At 46.2% G+C, this 20676-nt stretch overlaps 1 protein-coding gene across 1 annotated transcript in view; it reads right to left on the minus strand.

Moving 5' to 3' along the window:
- Positions 1-20676, minus strand: part of CLIC4 (CLIC family member 4) — a 251494-nt gene that overhangs the window by 29949 nt on the left and 200869 nt on the right. Inside the window, exon 5 of the mRNA XM_086956394.1 lies at positions 7431-7612. Within this exon, the coding sequence (XP_086812520.1) occupies positions 7431-7612 (182 nt within the window). The remainder of the gene's footprint in view (positions 1-7430; positions 7613-20676) is intronic.

Genomic DNA, 20676 nt, shown 5'->3' on the forward strand with positions numbered 1-20676 from the left:
GCAGTGTTTTTCCGCTTGAGCCTCAATAGGGTGTAAAGAGTTTGAAGCACACCAAGCGCAAAAACGTTTCCATTTGAGACGATAAGTATTTAATGTGCTCTGGGCTAGTGCTTTCTTCAAAATGTCTCTGCAGTCTTGAGGAATTTGGAGATGTTACAACTCTAAGAAGTTAGGAGCCATGCGTGCAATTTCAGCGATTGAGGGTCTGGGTGAAGTATTTGACCCTTGTTGCGTGACAGTAGTGTTGGAGTTATCAGAAGTTTGATCGGAGGCTCCTGCGATAGTAACATGAGCTACTGAAACCAAAATTGACGAGGCCATCTGGGAGCAATTAGAAGAAGACGGCAAGCTCTCCAACTTCATCTTGCGTAACACTTGTGGAATCAACGGGATCGGAGGAAAGGCATAAGCATAGATCCCTGACCATCGCATGGACAGGGCATTCCCCCTTGATCCCTGTTGAGGCGTATAACCTGCATTTCTTGTTCTGCTGGGTTGCAAATAGATCCAAAATTGGCTTGCCCCAAGTCTGAAACACCTTGTTCTGTTGATTGTTGTTCAGCTCCCACTCGTGGCAATCCGACGAGGACCTGCTTAGTTTGTCCGCTAGGGTATTGTGGAGGCCCCCGACGTGTTCTGCCTTGAGAGTTATGTTGTGTATTGTCAGCCATTCCCATAACTCTTGGGCCTCTTTGGACAGTGTAGCTGACATTGTCCCTCCTTGCTTGTTTACATAAAACATGCTGGTGGTATTGTCCGTTCGGACCAGGACTGAGGACCCTGCTATTCTGGGAAGGAACGTTTGTAGAGAAAGAAAAATGGCTCTCAACTCTAGACTGTTTATGTGGCATTGTCTGTGTTTTTGAGACCATTTGCCTTGCACCTGTAAATCTTGGGCGATGCCCTCCACAGCCCTCCATGGACACATCCGTCGTCAGAATGAAATCTGGAGGAGTTTGCAAGAATGTGAGTCCTTGTTTTAGATTGTGTAGTTGTGTCCACCATTGAAGAGCCTCTACCATTCGTGGGGTGACTGTGATGGTGTCCTCGAAAGAGCCCGTCGCTTGCTGCCATTGAAGATGTAGCTCTTCCTGTAGAGGCCGCATCTTGAGACGTGCTAATGGAATGAGATTGATGGCTGAAGGGCACATCCCCAGAAGAGATGCGAATAGGCAAACTGAAAGTGACCTTCTTCTTGATAGCTTTATGGCCAATGCTTGTAGTCGGAGTTGTCGCTCTTGAGACAAGAATGCCTTGCATTGTATTGTGTCCAGACAAGCTCCTAGGAACAGTAGGTTCTTTCTCTGAGTCAATTGAGATTTGCTTTTGTTGATCGTGAGGCCTAGAGATGCAAAGAGAGGGTGGCATACTGCAATGTTGTTCCTTACTTTGCCCTTCGACAGACCTTTTACTAGCCAGTCGTCCAAGTACGGGAAAACCTGGACCCCTGATGAGCGAAGTGCTGCCGCTACCGGAGCCAGTCAATATGTAAAAATCCTTGGAGCCGACTTGAGGTCAAATGGAAGTACTTTGAACTGGTAATGGGCGCCAGCCTCAGTAAAATGGAGATATTTTCGATGTTTTGGGTGGATTGGGATGGTGATGTATGCATCTTCCATGTCCAAGGAAGCCATATAATCTCCCTAGTTGAGGCAACTTAAAATGTCCGAAAGAGTGACCATTCGGAAACCCTGCTTCTTGAGATATTTGTTGAGATTGAGCAGGTCTAGGATCGGTCGCCATTCCCCTGATTTCTTTTTTAGGAGGAAAAAACAGGAATAGAAACCTGTCCGCCTCTGATGGATTGGAACTTTCTCTATAGCGTTCTTGAGAAGCATTGCATGAACTTCCTTGAACAATAAGTGAAGACGAGGGGGAGCGGGACCCCTGGGCAGACTTGTAGGAGGTTTGGTGATAAACTCCAGGGTGCGACTATGCTGGACTAGGTCCAATGCCCATTGATCGGTAGTGATGTGTTGCCACTGTTGTTGGAAGGCAGATATCTTCGTGCCCACAGGAAGGGAGGGAATTGAAGTTGGCACCCAACTGACCTCACTGTTTTTTGTGAGTGTCTCGCCCTTGATTGTTTGTGCGCTTTCTTCCTCCTTGGCAAGAGAAACCAGTTGATCCGGACTGGCGATAGGAGGATTGATAGTTTTGACGATATTGAGGCTTGTATTGTCTGCCTTGTTGATAGTAAATGCCTCTGGAAGAATAACCACGTCCTCTTGCGCCTCTGAAAGATCCTCTTTTGTACTGCAGTGAACCCAGTGATCTTGCAGTATCAGTGTCCGTTTTGATTGCTTGGAGAGCTTCATCAATATGCTTCCCAAACAGGGACTCTCCGTCATATGCCATGTCCAGTATTTTTAATTGGACCACGGGGCTAAAGGTAGTGGCCTTTAGCCAGCCTCAACACAGCAGCTCCTGCCAGCTGTCTAAAATTCGTGTTCGCAATGTCTAATGCGCAGTCAATAGTCTCCGCAGCTGCGCGCTCTCCTTCCATTAGGATCTTGCGAGCCTCTTGTTTTTTGTCCTCCGGAATCAGATCTATGAGCCCAGCCATTTCGGACCACATTTGACGATCATAGTGCCCTATAATCTCCAAGGAATTTGCTGCTCTAATGGATGCATTAACAGAGACAATGTCCCTAGACATAAAAAAATGAATTCCAATAAATATAGACTAAATAGTTCTATATCAAATGTCCAGCCGGACAGTTTAATTTCCAATGAATAAAGTACATAAAAAATAGGTGTGATACAAGTGGGACACCAGCCGGTGCCCAACTAACTCACTCAGGGGAAGACAACAAGAGAATTTTTAGGCAAATTGTGGCGGTCTGAATATCATAAATCATACACAGGCAATCCAAAATATACACATATGCAAATGGTAAATCACAAGATAGTTATGCATTTAGTGTATTAAGGTCGACGACGTTTCGAATCCACGATTGTGTATTTTGGCAATATAACCCTACAGTGTGGGCATTCTGTATATATGTATTCGTTAGGCAATCTTTTGTTGTCCTGAGGATGAACCTTGTATTGTAATTGGGTTCGAAACGTCGTCGCGTGCAGCCCAGGGCCTGTGGGTATGGAGCTGGACGCGGCGCTTGCAGTTCCGGTGGAGCCGCATGGGCAATGTCGCCCGAACCCCCTGGGGGGGGGGGGGGGGGGGGGGGCTGGAGGGTGTCAGAAGAGCCATGACGCCTTTTCGACTTCTTTTTTGAGTGCCGCGACTTACCTGAGGACTTGGAGCCTGAAGAGTGGTGTTGACTCGTCGAGCGGCGATGACTGCGACCGTTCCCTCGACCTCCTCCTGGACCGGGACCTCGAGCGGCGCGGGGCCGACTGCCGGAGCTTGAGTCGTTTACGGGACCGCTCCCGACTAGCTTTCGAGGTCAAGGCCCGGCATTCGGGGCACAACTTGTCATCGTGGTCGGTCCCGAGACAGTAAAGGTCCCGACGGTGGAGGTCGGTCACCAACATCAAGCGGTGACAATCGTCACAGGGCTTAAACCCGGGCATCCCTACCGGCACCGAGAGTCGAGCGATCGACTCGAGAAGTGATCAAAAATAGATCAAAAAGGGGCCTAAGTGCTCCTACGATGTCATCCCGGCAATCATGACTCCGCTGACAGACGCGGAGCCGCAGACGACGCCTACTAACGGCAGGGGTACTGCTACGCAAAACTTTCTGGATCCACTCTGACGCCTGGGGATATTCTAAGGTAAGGAATCTAACACTAACTTGTTTCTTTCAGATAATTACATACACAATGGTACCTCTCCCCCACTCGCTTACATTCTATCACTGGGTGCTCCGAACTTAGCTGGAAGGGGTGGAGATAGAGAGAGGTACTTTTATACACAAGTGGTGTTCTTGCACTCACGTGCAAGCATACTGGGTGGAGAATTTGACACATAGGCGCCATATTACTAGCACCCAGTTGCCCCTTGATCCCCTGGTGGTACTACTGGGAGACTCTGGCGACAACTCTATATTTCCTTTGACAACACCGACAGGCAAATTGATTTCTCAGCTCCTAACAGCAGCAAGAGTGGCTTTAGTTTATATCTGGAAGCAACAAACAACACAGTTGATTCTTTCTTGTCCATCATACATGGCACGCACATGAAACTTGGTATGGAAAGCCTTCAGAACATGCATGGCACAGGATCAAGGGATACATCCCTTGGCCACTTGCCCAACAGAACTTATCTGCATTGCTGGCTTCCCCACCAATACATCAGGGTCACAAGACCAGGCAAATGAGGCTGACTCACAATCAGCATTGTAGTGAATCCGGTGGGCGGGAGGTGAGCTGCACAGAAGGTGCTGGGACGGGATACTTCTTAAGGTAATGGGTGGCTTGTGATACAATGGATTTTTTTTAACACATTCTGTTAAGGGCATATCCATAAGGGTGGTCTGGACATCCCCCGAAAAGTTGGCGGATTCTGTTGAGGATATGACTGATGTTGTACATGCTTCCCCAAAAGAGATTCATATCAAATGGCAAATTAAGTATTTTAATCTGCACCTCTTGTCTAAAGGTTGTACAGCACAGCTATCCTAGTCTACCTAAGACAGTTGCTCCGGCAAGATGTTTAAAACCTTCAGTCGCCCCATCCATAGATACATCGATAATCGCTGCTGATATTCATTTTTTTTTTTAAATGTCCATAGCTCACTCTTTTTCTCTTCTGGTAAATGGTCGAACAAAAGTGTCAGATCAGACTACATGAGCATGTTGAAAAGCACTAGAATAGCCAGAGAGTTTGCCTGTCTGACTGTTGTAGCCATTTCAGATACTCTTTTCTCGATGTTTTACAAGTGCCTAACGGGTCTCTGGATGTGCAGAACAGTGGGTAGACAGGTTTCTAGGTCTTGTTTGTGACACTTGCAATCTGATTTTGGGTGGCCTATTAAGCAGGCCGGAGTAGTACCTGCTGCTCTATGTTTTTTATCTAATTGTGGAACCACTGCGGACATTGTGGCTAGACCACGCATGACTGTATCTTGTGTTCTAGGTTGTGTCAAGAAAAGGCATCTTTTATGGTGTTTGAGGATCGGACGTCACTTTGTTTTGTGGAAATTGTCTACAATAGCCGGACATCATCATCCTGAGATCCTGCACAAGGCTACTGGGATTACTTGGATTATCTCCGGGTCATGATATTGGTTGTCATAACAAGATTCATATTCTTGGTGAGATTGGCAATGTAATGGACCAGAATCTTCTTCAAAGGGGCCAAAGTCTAACCAGCAAAGCCTAGTTAAATGGCACCACTTGAGCAGATCCAGAAGCCATAGAAGCCAGGAGAGGATCTGGCAGCACCGGGCTTGACAGCAGAACAGGGCACTGGTGTCTGACCTGTGCACAACCAGGCAAGAGCCAAGTTTGAAGACGTCGACAATGGAGTCCAGGACCAACCCCAAACAGATGGCCTGCTTCAAAGTCAAGAACAAAGTAATATATGAAGAACACCTCTCAACTATATCAATGTAAAGGGATTGAGGGAGGTCAAACTCGGCAAAGGGGAGGAGTCCTCAAAATTAACTTGGGAGCAGGATTCCGGAAGAGATCTGAACCTGCGGTGCCCTCACTGATCTCTGTGGACCAAAGAAGGTTATCTCTTTCCACTGTAGCATGCACAGATGACCGCCCAATCTTAACAGAGTCTCACACTCAGAGAATGAAGACACTAGTGAGTGACAGAAAGAGAGCACAGCTAAATACTTTAGAACGGAAAAAAACTTCAAAAGCAAACGCATCGGATTTGTGTCAAAGAGCATGGAAAACGTGAACTGATATCACAGCACCAGGTGGCACCAGGTGCGGCTCAGTGAAATCACGTTTGAAGTTGCTGGAGGGGATTTGGAAACATGGCCCCACCCGCCAGTGCTGGAGAACTACTGCAACTTTTTTCAGATCCAGTCTGGTGCAAGTTGCAGGTTCATGAGGTGAGGAATGTGCAGGCAGAGGTATCCTTCGGAAATATTATTTTATTCATATATTGGCATTTTTTCTGCAGAAAAGCGCTTCATTTATGCATTTTATTAAAAGTGCTGCGAAACACTATGTGTGGAGGATTGTTCAGTTCTTCTGATTTAATTTGAGACAAACCTGAAAAATTGCTTTCCCTGATATTCTGCTGCTAACCTCCTCTCCCTAGCGCAGCCAATATAGACCTTCTAAATTTCAAGACCATCTAATAACACTTATTAAACTTTCTTTAATGCAGTTGCTTGGTTTGTTAACATGATGCTTAGGGGTGGATCTTTGGTTTGAAGACTGACGTAGCAAATGGATATGGCACAAATACTCTATTGTCCCACCTTTTTAGCACAATCTTAACAAATTAATACAGAGTTAAGGTTTCATAAACAACATCTGTTCAGCCCAGTGGTTTCTCTCAGTGCATGCTTTTTTTATACAGCACACAACGTTATTCCATGATTTCCTTTACAAGGATGATAAGCTAATAGGAATTCCTTTTCTGAGATAGAAACTCATGAGGTGCCAAGGCAAGTCTGCTCAGTTTGAAAAACACAAGCAAACCCAGGTACATTCCCTCCTTACTGGCGCTCATCAGGCACAGCAAGTTACCTGTGACAGGCCTGGAAATACTCATAACACCCAATAATGGTTTCAAGAACTGCAGTGTCACAAACTGATCATCATATGCTTGAATCAGAATACCAAGCGCCATGTCAAATTGCGAATAGCAAGCAGTATGTCAAATTGCAAATAACAGGCTCATCTTTAATTAAACAGGGTGCATATAACTTCTTTCCCTACTGAAGAGTTGGCTGTTGCATTACAATACAGGTAGTAGTACCTATTGAAAGTGTGCCTACTTTTCCACGCAGCTGCACATAAGCGGATAACTAGGAGTGGTACTCCTTCATAAAAAGTAATGGACCCAGACTTGGTTCTCATGGAATGCACCCTCAACTCTGTCCGGAAGCAGGTGCTTACTACAGAGTGCCGGGGATTTCAAGCATGATAATGGGTAATGATTCAAGCTTGTGATCTATGAAGGATACCACATCGAAGAACTGGTGTTACAAGTAAGTAATTTATGTTCTCTATTTCAAATTCAGAAAATGACAAAAAGGGAGTAAAACTATATTTCTTTAAAAAACAAAATTACTAATAAAAAATCATGTGGAGCATCCTCTCCTCATAGGACTAATGTATTTTGGACTATACAATGGCTTGCAGTGATGTATGCAAAACTGTTTTTTTAAAAGCTCGGACATGGCTGTTTTCTATTAACTGTACTGCAATGGTGCCACATAATACTAGACAAACTATGAACCAATTTTCTAGAGCGAGCTTGAGCTCTCTTTTCCACTACTGAATACCACTTTGTGTCATTGTTGTGTGAAATTGAAAGGTTTACCCAAATCATACCTTTACTATGTGCAGTTTTGGCAGCAGGTTGCAGTCTGCTAAAGTCATTTCATCCCCATCCAAGAACTTGCGGTTGGAAGCAATTATATCATCCATGCTATTTTCATCAATCTCTTCGGGTAGTGGTGTATTAAGATAGTCATCTAGTTTTTGCAATGTTTTTAAAAGGCCACGTTCTAGAGCTGAAAAAAATGAATAAAGATAGCATTTAAAAAAAATTAAGAGAAGTGAAATATGGAACAAAGCTTCTTGGATAATATAGCAATTGTGTGAGAAAACTCATTCCTCTATGGATTACTGTAAACGTTCAGATGTGAAAGAACCGCCATCTCATTCACAGTTTCTCACTCACTCACATACATACACTGGCAAAGTCAACGCCGCCATAAGATCTGGCTTGCATTCTGTGAAGTGTTGCAGTTAAATCTTTTTTTTTTAACCCCTCCCCTGCTGGTGACAGAACCACTCCGTCATCAGCCGCGGTCGCGCTGTGCTCATGACGGAGCGGTTCCGTCCCGGCCCGCTCGGCAGCCTGCGTGGCGCGGATTCCGCGCCTGCGCTAAGCGTTCTATTGAGCGGGCGGGCCGTGACGGAACCGCTCCGTCATGAGCACAGCGCAACCGCGGCTGGTGACAGAGCAGTTCTGTCACCAGCATGGGCGCTGTGCGCGGCCCCCTCGCCCCCTTAGCACTGCGGCGGAATAGCCGCCGCAGTGAAGGGGTTAATGATCGTTTACTGTTTATGATGCATCTATGAGATAAATAATCTAATGTGTGATGATTCAGAGTAATGTTACTATGGGAAATAGTCCCTAATACACTACATTGTAAGCACTGCAACGGAGGTGAAATGATACAGAAAACAGACATTAGAATAAAGTGGTAGCTTAATGTGCCCCTAGCAGAGGCAAAACCTACTCTACTGAGATTTTATAAAAGTGGTAACAATAGGTCAAACAGACTAATGTGCTGTCAATCCAGACCTCAAAGAAAATCGCTGGCTCATCCTAACATTAACTGTCTTGGAACCTTCTTAGCTCAAAGCACTAATCACTCACAAACATCACACTGTCCTGGTGCTATTCTCCTGCACTAATATCACCAGGTAATATCAAGCCAAATTTAGGCAGGGAAGGAATATAGATTATAAATTTAGCAGGTCCTTGATTCCAATAATGTGGAGGTAATACCGCCTCAGGGAACAATTGCAGCCGAAGTATTGGGCATATCTGTGCCCTGTCATGCAACCATGTGCTGCTCACTATTCAGTAGGTTCATGCACTGCATGACGGGTAACGTCGTCATGCCATCCGAGTAGTTTCACTTAAGTATGAATAAGTTATGCTTTCAAATGAGGTGGGTTGAGGATAGGTTACAGATGTGTTTTGCATGCTATCCTGTACAGTGGCAATCATACCATACTTTCTTAATTCCACAGCAAAACAGACCAGTCATGGCAGAAGGAAAAGGTTTTTAACAATTAACTGTAGTTCTTTATGGTGATCATCATCGTAATCATTCCTAATAGGATTCCAGCTGGATCATAGAATCTGCCTCTTGAAACTCAAAAAAGGATTCTACTCATTTGCACTTAAATATAGACAAGAACTGCCAGTTGTATTGTATGTTTTTACATTCTGCAGGGTTTCGGCCACATGTTTTACAAAAAGTGTGTGACCATCATAAGTCATATCTGAACTTCTGAGCAAAAAGACGTGTTTCTGAATCATCACTCTTGAGCATCACATCAGTCAATAATAGTCAATCCTGTGGAGAAACTGTTAACTGTGACATCAATAACTTTCCCTAAAGCCAGCGGCCCTTGTTTCATTATACTTTTTACTTCAGTTTTATCTTCTGGTATGGTCTAGAAGGATTAGTTACTTACCTGTAATCCTAGTTCTCATCCAGGGGTATACTCATCAAAGTCATAATCTATGAATAATCCCCGCCCATGTGCGGGATCCCGGAGCATATAGAAAATACATATAAATATATATGAATATATATTTGAAAACATATTTGCAGCCTAAAACATTTCCCAACTGGCAAAATTTGCCGCAAAATTACATAAATTAGCATACATACAGTAGTACTCTTCCAAACCCTAAGGAAGAAAGAGAGCAGAAAACATTTGTATACAACAATGCTTTATTGCCATAGGAAAAACCTGTAAGTGCAGGCATTTGCCAGTAGGCTGCAGTAGAGTATAAAGCAAACAAAGAAAACGGACACCTTGCCTTTAAGGCATTAGAGTAGGGGTACCGTGCCTTTAAGACCTGAAGGCAATCCTGTGCTCCCATGGTGCACCACAGGTGACAGTTGGGTCAGTTCTTTTTTCCGGCTCCTTCTGTGAGGATCCTGGAGCTTGAGCTCTTCAGTTTTCAACTGAAATTGTTTTTTTGAGAGAGTTTTCTCTTATATTTCGACATTTTTTGAATAAATAAGGCTTCTGATTTATTTTTCTGTGGTAACCCACAAGAATTTCCTGTCAGAATGCCTGCTCTGTTGACAGTTGGGTCAGTTCTTTTTGGAGGTGCATAACACCTGAGGAGATCCACAATAAAACATCTCATAACTTTGTAACTCTGCTCGTCCGGGGAGGTGGGCGGGAGCTTATGACTTTGATGAGTATACCCCTGGATGAGAACTAGGATTACAGGTAAGTAACTAATCCTTCTCATCCAGGGGATACTCATCAATAGTCATAATCTATGAATAGATTAGCAAACTCATACCCAAAGTCTCGCGGACGAGCAAGAAGTATAAAAACTTCACAGAATGACTAAGACATATATTGCAAATACATCTTATGCAAATAAGTTCCTCAAAGAGGCCTGCCCTACTCTAGCATCGGCCTGAGTATCTGAGTCCAGGCAATAATGACGGGTAAAGGTATGGACAGACCGCCAAGTTGCCGCTTTACAAATTTCAGAAATAGGAACATTACGAAGGAGAGCTGTAGTGGAAGCTTTCCCTCTAGTAGAATGTGCATGTGGTTTACCCTGTAAGTTCTTGTTAGCTAGTTGATAAGCTAAAGTTATACAGGAGACAATCCAGCGAGAAATGGACCTTTTAGAAGCTGACAGGCCAGTATTAGTACTGCCATAATTAACAAAAAGCCGGTCAGACTTTCTCAGAGCTAGGGTTTTTGACAAGTAGAACTTTAGGACCCTACGGAGATCCAGAGAGTGTAATGACCTCTCCGGGGGGGTGGAAGGATTAGGAAAAAAGGTAGGTAAGGTAATAGACTGGTTGATATGAAAGTCTGAAACTACTTTAGGCAGGAAACTTGGTTGCGTTCTTAAGACCACCCTATTGGCATGAAAAACTGTGTAAGGTTCCTTGCAACACAAGGCCTGGATTTCACTGACCCTACGGGCAGAGGTAATCGCCACTAAAAAAGCAGCTTTCCAGATCAAGTGCTGCAAAGAGGCCTTATGTATAGGCTCGAAAGGAGCGCTCATCAGCTTAGTCAGGACAATATTAAGCTCCCAGGGAGGGGAGGGGGACCTCACAGGTGGGAAGACTTTTTTCAGACCTTCTAAGAAATCTTTAACTACAGGCATAAGGAAGAAAGATGTCTGATTAGGAGACTTCTTATATGCTGTGATTGCAGCTAAATGAACCCTGATGGAGGGGTATTTCAGGCCTTTTCTCGCTAAATGCAATAGATATGGAAGAATCACCTGCTCTTGGCCATGTACCGGGTCAAGAGAGTGCTCATGACACCATAAGAAGAACCTCTTCCACTTGAAAGCGTAGGACTTCCTAGTGGAGGGTCGCTTTGATTCTTTAAGAATAGTCATGCAGTCTGCTGGGAGGTCTAAATGTCCATACTGGATGACCTCAGGAGCCATGCCATCAAGCGAAGGGAAGGAAGGTTGGGGTGAAACACCTTCCCCTGGTCTTTGGTCAACAAGTCTGGACGGCATGGTAGGCGCCGGTGAGAAACCTCCGACATCTGTAGAAGATCGGGGTACCACCACTGGCGTGGCCACTCTGGTGCTATCAGGATCATTCTGGTGTTGGTCCTGTAGAACTTCTGGATCACCGCCGGGGTCAGAGGCAGGGGAGGAAAGGCGTAGAGTAATGTCTGCGACCAGCTGATCAAAAGACCATTCCCCAGTGATCCCTGTTGGGGGAACCTGGACGCGAAGACGGGGCATTTTGTATTGGCCGCGAACAGGTCTACGTCCGGTACGCCCCAACACCGAAAAACCTCTTGAGCCACTTCCTCGTTGAGCACCCAATCGTGCGCTTCTACGAAGATTCTGCTGAGGCAGTCTGCTTGGACGTTTTGAATTCCTGGTAGATGAACTGCCACGATGGACAGGCCTCTTGCTAGGAGCCAATGCCAGATGGCTTGTGCTTCCAGAGACAAGACTCTTGACCTCGTGCCTCCCTGTTTGTTCAGATAGAACATAGTTGTTGTGTTGTCCGTCTGAATCTGGAGGTTGTTGGTGCGCAGAGAAGGATAAAGAGACTTGAGAGCAAGATGAACTGCTCGAAGCTCCAGGAAGTTGATATGGTAGCCTTGATCTACCTCGGACCAGAGGCCTTGAACTTGGAGTCGGTCCATGTGAGCACCCCAGCCTTGAAGGGAGGCATCCGTGACAATTGACTGAGATGGAGGAGGACGATGGAATGGCACTCCTCGGAGGAGATTGGATCGTTTCAACCACCATCTGATCGAGTCCCTGGCTTCTTGAGGAAGCAAGACCCGGTCTTCCCACTGATCCGATCTCAGAGACCACTGATCTTCGAGGACTTGTTGTAGAGGTCTCATGTGAAGGCGAGCATTGGGCACGATGTAAATGCATGAAGCCATCGATCCCAGAAGAGAGGACACTTGTCTGGCTGTGGGGGCCTGATTGTCCAGAAGAAGGCGACCCTTCAGGAGCATAGATGACAACCTCTCCTCCGAAGGACACACGCTTGCCTGTAGTGAGTCCAGAGAAGCACCCAGGTAGTGGATCCGCTGGGAAGGGTTGAGAACTGATTTTTTCAGATTGACGTGAAGACCCAACGAGTCCATCAGTTTGAGGCAGAACGACAGATTGTTCTGAAGCAGCGACGGGGTGGAGCTCTTCAACAGCCAATCGTCTAGATATGGATAGACGAAGATCTTTCTTTTGCGGAGAAAAGCAGCCACCACCGCCATGCACTTGGAGAATGTCCGAGGTGCAGATTTCAGGCCAAACGGCAGCACTCGATATTGGTAGTGATGACGTCCGATCTGAAACCTTAGAAACTTCCAATGCTTGACTGACACTGGTATGTGGAAGTAGGCGTCCTGCAAGTCGATGGCACACATCCAGTCTCCCTGATGAAGATGTGGGAAGATCTGGTGCAGGGCGAGCATACAGAACTTTTCTTTTCGTATGAATTTGTTTAGCCTTCGAGGATCTAGAATGGGCCTGTATTCTTTGACAGTTCCTCGTTTTTGAACCAAGAAATATCAGGAGTACACTCCTTGATTTTTGTGAGTTGAGGGAACCTCCTCTATGGCCATCTTCTCTAGAAGGACGGAGACTTCGTCTTGTAGCAATTGACTCTTGTAACGTGGAAGATGTCGCGATTGGAGGAGAACTTGCGGAGGAGGAGATTTGAACCTCAGCAAGTAACCATGCTGCACAATATTCAGCACCCATCTGTCTTTTGTAATGGATTCCCACTCTGTCAGATGATGAGAAACACTCCCTCCCACCGGAGTGGCGAACAGACGTGGAGGAAGCAATGGCTCAGGGCTTAGGAGGTTCCTTTGAGGAGGGCTGCTGTTTGTTATTGCCACCTCTTCCTCTGCCAGGACGACGCTGCTGGAACTGCGTCTTCTGCTGAGACTGGGATTGCCACTGAGGGGTTTGGACCCTCTGTTGGAAAAACCTCCTGTCTCCTTGGCGAAAGCGTTTCTTAAACTCCTTGCGCTTTTCTAATCCCACAGCTTTGACGGTGTCCATTTCTGCTTTCATTTTGGACATTTCGTCGTCCGTGTGTGGCCCAAACAGAGATTTCCCATTGAAGGGCAAATTCAAAATCTTCTTCTGGGCGTCTGGCTTGAGCCCTGTCAGGCGGAGCCAGGCCGAACGACAGGAACAAATACCACTTGAATAGCCATGACCCGCAAGGTCAGAGGCATCCACTGCGGCGCTAATAACTTGATTGGCTACAAGGCCTCCCTTCTGTAAAGTCTCCAGAAAATCTTGGCGATCTTCCTTGGGGAGCTTGTCTGTAAAGCGAGTCAGGGAGTCCCAAAGGGACCTGTCGTACCTTCCAAGCAAGGCAGAGGCGCTAGCCACCTTCATAAAGGAAGAAGAGGTGTTGCATACCTTCCTACCAAACGAGTCCATAAGTTTACTATCTTTTTCAGGTGGTACTGAGGAAGAAGTAGAGCCTGCATGGGACTTCATGGCAGCCACCACAATGATGGAATCCGCAGGAGGATCCGATCCGAGGAACAAGGGATCCTCTGCAGGGGCCTTTTATTCCTTGGCTATCCGAGATGGAACAGATCCCACCACTGCTGGTGTGAGGAAAGTAGCCATAGCCGGTTCTAGGAGCCCGGGGACCAGGGGCAGTAGAGGCCTGGGCGCTGTGCGATGACAGAGGGTATCAAAAATCACAGAAGTGGGAACCACTGGAGTGTGCAGCGTAATATTCAGCTTTTTTGCTCCCCTGCCCAGCACATCGGAGAAAATCGCGAGGTCATCAATTGGAGAGACTCGGGAAGGAGGCGTAGAGGAGTAGGTCGGAGAGTAATCTCGGTAAGACGACCTAAACAAGGACGGCCTTGTGGAAGATCTTGTACGCCGCCTCTTATGGGACCTAGAGCGATGTCTTGATGGAGATCTCGGTCTTGGCCGGATTGGAGATCTTGGTCTGACAGGTGTTCTTGGCCGCACTGGAGAACGTGGCCTGGGTGAAATCCTGGGACTCCAAGGAGATCTAGATGGTTTGGCTGGAGTTTTTGCCTTAGACGGGGAATATGTACGGGAGTAATCCGAGCCCGGACTACTCTGTCCAGATACAGCCCCTTGAGGATGTTGAGACATCAAGCTGCCCGCAGATCTGGGCGAAGGTTCTGGAGAGACCTGCACAATGTTCAAGCCAGGAGATGATGATTTGCCTCCTGAAGTCTTAGAACCAGGGGACTCCACCACTGCCGTCACTTTATCCCTCTATGGCGAAAGCCTCGACGTCGAAGACGTCTGGGTGACTAGTGGCGTGGAGCGGTGTCTTGATGCTCTCGACGGTGATCGATCACGTCGAGAAAGGCTCGACTGGGAACCTCGACGTCGATCCGGAGACTTCGACGTCGATCTCCCTCGACGTCGATCAGATGGAGATACTCCATGACGTCGTATCGACGACGACTCTCGACGTCGTGTCGACGATGACCTTCCTCGACGTTGCGTCGACGGCGACCTTTCCTGGCGTCGCCTCGGCGTCGACCTCCTTGACGTCGAAGGGTGGGATCTGACAGTCCCTCTCGACGGCGGCCCGCTAGTCAGCGGCGACCTAGATGCCGTCCTAGCTCTCGACGCCGAGGGAAGGCGGAGAGTGTCTCGACGTCGACGGAAGCCTCGACGTCGACGGAGACTTAGATGTAGTAGCAGCCATGGACTTCGAGCCCGAAGCATGGCGCCTCGACGCCGACTTACTTGACTGCGGCGGAGATCTTCGACATCGTGAAGATGATCTGGGCCTTTTCGACGGCGACCTCAACGGAGTTCTTCGACCTTCATTTATTTATTTATTTTTGACATTTAATAGAGCGTGAACAAATGCCCGCAGGCGTCTCGGCGCTGTACTATTGTGGACTCTCCTATGCTTGGCTTCTTGCTCTTAGAGGTTAAACAACCAGGTTTTCAGCTGCTTTCTGAATGACAGGAGATTTGGGCTGGATCTAATGGATTGGGGGAGCGTGTTCCATAATTTCGGGGCAGCAACCAGAAAACGTCTGTCTCCCCAGGTGACCAATTTAGTCCGAGGAACTTCCTCTTTCTGGGGACAGGAGAAGTGGAATGACGCCGTTTTTGGCCGTGCTTGCTTGTAGGAGAAGATCTAGGGGCTGTGGAAGCACCCACCTGGTGACTTTTGTCCATCTCCTGCATGGCATAAGTCGAATCTTCTCCCTGTCGCGAAGAGTCCGACTTTTAAATTTTTTACAGTGATGGCACTGATCAGGAATGTGTGTAGATGGAAGGCACACAATACACACAGAATGTGGGTCAGTCAGAGCCATCTTTTTGTCACAAGAAGGACATTTCCGGAACAGAGCAGGCATTCTGACAGGAAATTCTTGTGGGTTACCACAGAAAAATAAATCAGAAGCCTTATTTATTCAAAAAATGTCGAAATATAAGAGAAAACTCTCTCAAAAAAACAATTTCAGTTGAAAACTGAAGAGCTCAAGCTCCAGGATCCTCACAGAAGGAGCCGGAAAAAAGAACTGACCCAACTGTCACCTGTGGTGCACCATGGGAGCAGGGGATTGCCTTCAGGTCTTAAAGGCACGGTACCCCTACTCTAATGCCTTAAAGGCAAGGTGTCAGTTTTCTTTGTTTGCTTCATACTCTACTGCAGCCTACTGGCAAATGCCTGCAATTACAGGTTTTTCCTATGGCAATAAAGCATTGTTGTATACAAATGTTTTCTGCTCTCTTTCTTCCTTAGGGTTTGGAAGAGTACTACTGTATGTATGCTAATTTATGTAATTTTGTGGCAAATTTTGCCAGTTGGGAAATGTTTTAGGCTGCAAATATGTTTTCACATATATATACATATATATTTATATGTATTTTCTTTATGCTCCGGGATCCCGCACATGGGCGGGGATTATTCATAGGTTATGACTATTGATGAGTATCCCCTGAATGAGAACGGGCGCAATGCAGTCATACTTTTGCCTATTTATTGCCTTGTAAGAGCTGCGGGAGCAACAATGATACCACATTTCGTATGAAGAGAGGCCAGTCAGTATTCCTCTTTTTCCGGAGGGACTGAACAGAGAGGCTAGATCTTTATACTTTCTTGGGTATGCTGCGGTGGCTATGAATCTGCTTTGAGATAACTATTCAAGCATTATGCTGCATTATGAATTTGTCCGTTTGTACTTTTTTCGAGTTAGTTAATCAATGATGCAGGGATGCAAGTAACAACTTTAAGGACCTAGATATTTAGAGTCATAAAGAAAACATTGTTACCTTTTATGAGTACACACAATTTAAATATAATGCTGGTCTTTTGATTATGTAATGCAGCTTTCCAGTTTCATCACCAGGTATATTGACATGTTGTGCCTCAGAGGATCTTTTTTTAATAATATAATCCTTTCAGACATTGTGCTGTTTATCTGCTAATAGACTTCTAATGTTATTCCTGTCCCCGCTTCCTCTTCACACCTTCCCTTTCCGGTTGACCTACCCAAGGAACATGGTCTGAAGTAGCTGTACCTTTAGGAGGTAAGAAAACAAGTTACTTACTTGTAACTACAGTTATCCAGTATTGGTATCTTTCATAGATTACAAAAACAATGGAGGAGTGTCCCCTCATCAAGGGAGGCAGAGAAAATTCTCAGAGTCTAGGGTTTAGCGCTTGAGTCAGCACATTATGCCCCAACCCGTTGTCGGATAATGCATATCCTTATAGAAGACCCCTCACTCCCCAACCTAGTTGGTGACATGCTTCATCACAGGGTGTGCTGCGACACCCGACTACAGTGGAGCTGGTTAGGACGTGGCAAAGGGCAAGGCAATTGGTCGACTTTTAACCCAATGCCCATGCAAGGTTTCCCTGATCCTTACTACCACCCACAGAATGTCCCGATGTACGGGTGGCAACAACCCTTTCAGCAACCATTCTTTCCACCTAACCCCTATAGACCGCCTTTTTTATACCGGGGCGGCAGAGGGCGGGGAAGAAGAAAAATCCCGAATCAGGGCGGTCAAGTACACTGGGCACCGGAAGATCCGAGTGCGAACCAGAACAGGCACAAACCCCAACAGGCAGGGCCGAGCAATCGGAGAACTTAGTAACCAACCTCTCTACCAGACCTTTAAGTAGTGACGAGGAAGCAGTCCTTAATAAGGGTCTGGGTTTTGTGCCCACGGCGAACTTAGACAAATTTAAACTTCTCTGTGAACTCTCATCATTTTTCCGGAAACTGAGACTGAAAGCTTTCTTTGAGAAAAGAACCAACACTGAGGAGAACTTGGATACCAATGAAACAGGGCTAAGGAATAAATCCACCTTTACCCCACCACCACATATGATTCCGGTGGATATCTCCACTTTCGAACAAGCCGTCTCCAATGATGTTGAAAATGCCACACCCAAAAAACCATTCATGAACCTCACGAAACAGGAGAGAACAGCATTAGACAATCTACGAAATTGTGACACAATCATAATAAAACCTGCAGACAAAGGCGGAGGAATTGTCGTGCAAGATAGAACAGCCTACCAGAATGAATGTCTCCGACTACTGGCAGACCACAACAGCTACCGTAGACTACCGGTGGACCCAACGGAAGATCTGAAAAGCGAGATAAAATCACCCGTGGAGTATGGTGAAACAGAGGGATACATATCAAAACAGGAGGCAGATTTCTTATGTAAAAGCGAGGGGAAGATACCCTACTTTTATACACTCCCGAAAATACACAAAAACAAAATGCCCCCTCCTGGTAGACCAATTGTCTATGGTCTGGGTTTCCTTCTGGAACCGCTGTCACAATTCTGCGACGTGTTCTTTAAGACTTTGGTCCAAAAAAACAGCACGTATCTACAAGATACCAAAAGCTTACTACAAATTTTGGATCAACTCACCGTGGATAATGACACCATCCTGGTGAGTTTTGATATTGAGAGCCTGTGCACCATTATCCCCCAGGATGCCACACTGGATGTACTTAGGAGGGCGCTAGAAAAGGAGGAGTGGACATCGAGAACCCCTAGGCAATTCATTATGGAGTGCCCCAGACTAGCCCTCAAAAGAAACTATTTTGAGTTCGAAGACAAGATATTCCTGCAGACTGGGGGAACATCCATGGGCAGCACTTTTGCGCCGAGCGTAGCGGGTCTCTACGTCCATGATTTTGAGGAGAAATACATCCTCAGCAATACCAACCCCTACAGTTCCAATATTCTATTATGGAGAAGGTACATCGACGATGTGCTGACCATATGGAAAGGTACAGAAGAAACCCTAATGTCTTTCTTTAACTGGATTAACACATGTGGCGACCACCTAAGGTTCACATACGAGAAAGATATGAACACACTGGTCTTCTTAGATCTGACGATTACAATAGAGAACGGAAAATTGACAACGGTCACTCATTACAAACCGACTGCCAAAAACAATTTACTACGAGACCACTGCGTGAAAACCTGCCCTACGGGCAATTTCTGAGGATCCGCAGAAATTGCAGCGAACTGGAGGACTATAAGAAGCAAGCCCATGACCTTACCCAGGAATTGCGGAACCGGGGGTACCCAGAAAGGATCCTACACAAAAGCCAGAAGCGAGCGCGAAATCAGCCACGAGCAGCTTTACTGGAAAATACAACTAAAATAGTTGATGAAATCCCCCTGACCTGTGTTACCACATATAACACCATTTCCAATGAAGTAACCACAATAATAGGGAAGCACTGGAACATTCTCAACACAGGCAACCTGAGATGGGAGAAACCCCTTTTCTCATACAGGAAGGCACGGAGCATCAAAGATGCAATTGTCAACACAAGGCCAAAGAAAGAAACCCCAGAGAGAGAAACAATAACCAACTTATGGAGTCTACCGAAAGTGACAGGTCACTACAAATGTGGGAGTTGTAGCGTCTGCCCATATACCAATAATACCAAGACACTACAATTGGAACCCAATAAGACATGGACAATCAGAGGGCAGACTAACTGTAACAGTGAGAACGTCATCTACAGATTAACATGTCCTTGTAACCTACACTATGTGGGAATGACCAGTAGAAAAGTTAAATTACGCATTGGAGAGCACAGGAGCACCATCAGGTGCAAAAAAAACAATACAAGACTCACTTAACATTATTTGTCGGTGGGACCTTCACCTGACGTTTTGCAATGGACAATTATTGAACAGATCAAACCAGGAGCAAATCTGAGTCAACGCCTATTCAAAGGAAGAACAGAGGTGGGTGTATAGACTTTCTACCCACAAGTCTGGTCTGAACGATAATATCCCGTGGAATACTGTGATGGGATAAGCACTTTGTCCTACAATTTTGTTAATTTAGCTGAGCATTCTCTTATGAACCAGGAGGCTGCTCAAAAACCAGCAGGCTACTTTGCGCCACATTTCCCTATGGAAATACCAAGATAATAGTGATATATATGCCCTTTGTGGTTTACCTGCCATTCCTTTCCTTTACCATTCTGTCAAAATACCATTTACCCAATTATTTTCTGTTCAGAGTAGGAGTCCGTGCGAACATTAAACCCTCTCCTCCCGCAAAAGAGAAGTGGCTAGCATGATCCCCATGGTAACCAGACTACCGCGTGACATGCTGCAGCCAATACGCGATCGGGTAGAGGTAACAGTTCCCTCCCCCGTTACGCACTCCGATTGGCTCACGTAGAATCACGAGCCAAGGCCACGCCCAACCAGGAAATGCGAATGGCTTACTTTATCGGCATCCCGTAAACAATCCGGTCATTCCACGGGGCACTTCCAGCAGTAACCAAGTAGGTTTACCGCAAGACGAACAGAAGCCGCAAGTAAGTACAATCATGCTGACCTACGTGCGGGACGACAATCCACCGCACAATACCACTGTTTTTACTTTTCTGTCCGATCCGGGCAGCTCGTGGCTCATACTTTGCCTCTGTTTCTAAAACTTACAGGTGACGGACACTTGCCGTCTTGGAAATGTTGATGCCCATGAAGCGGTAGTCTCCGCCTTAAGTGTAAGCTTAACAATATCGCCATTGTGATCCACCATAGCGACTTTATCACTACACGTTAAAACCCACCTGCGTAGCCGTCCACAACGCAGCACGATAGAGATCACTCTCCCTTACTACGCCCCCCCCCCTTTTTTACGCTAGATCCCAGGTTGCCAAACCAGTCCGACACCTCATCTTGGCGCTGGCTCTTGACTTCAGGCACAGTCCGGTAAATATCACTGGAGCACCTTTGTCCTGATCGCAATAGATGGACCCTACTGTTTTAATCAAAACGCTGGCATGACTATCTATTGATCCTTC

This window comes from Lissotriton vulgaris, chromosome 2_1, assembly GCF_964263255.1.
Source record: "Lissotriton vulgaris chromosome 2_1, aLisVul1.2, whole genome shotgun sequence".
NCBI lineage: Eukaryota > Metazoa > Chordata > Amphibia > Caudata > Salamandridae > Lissotriton > Lissotriton vulgaris.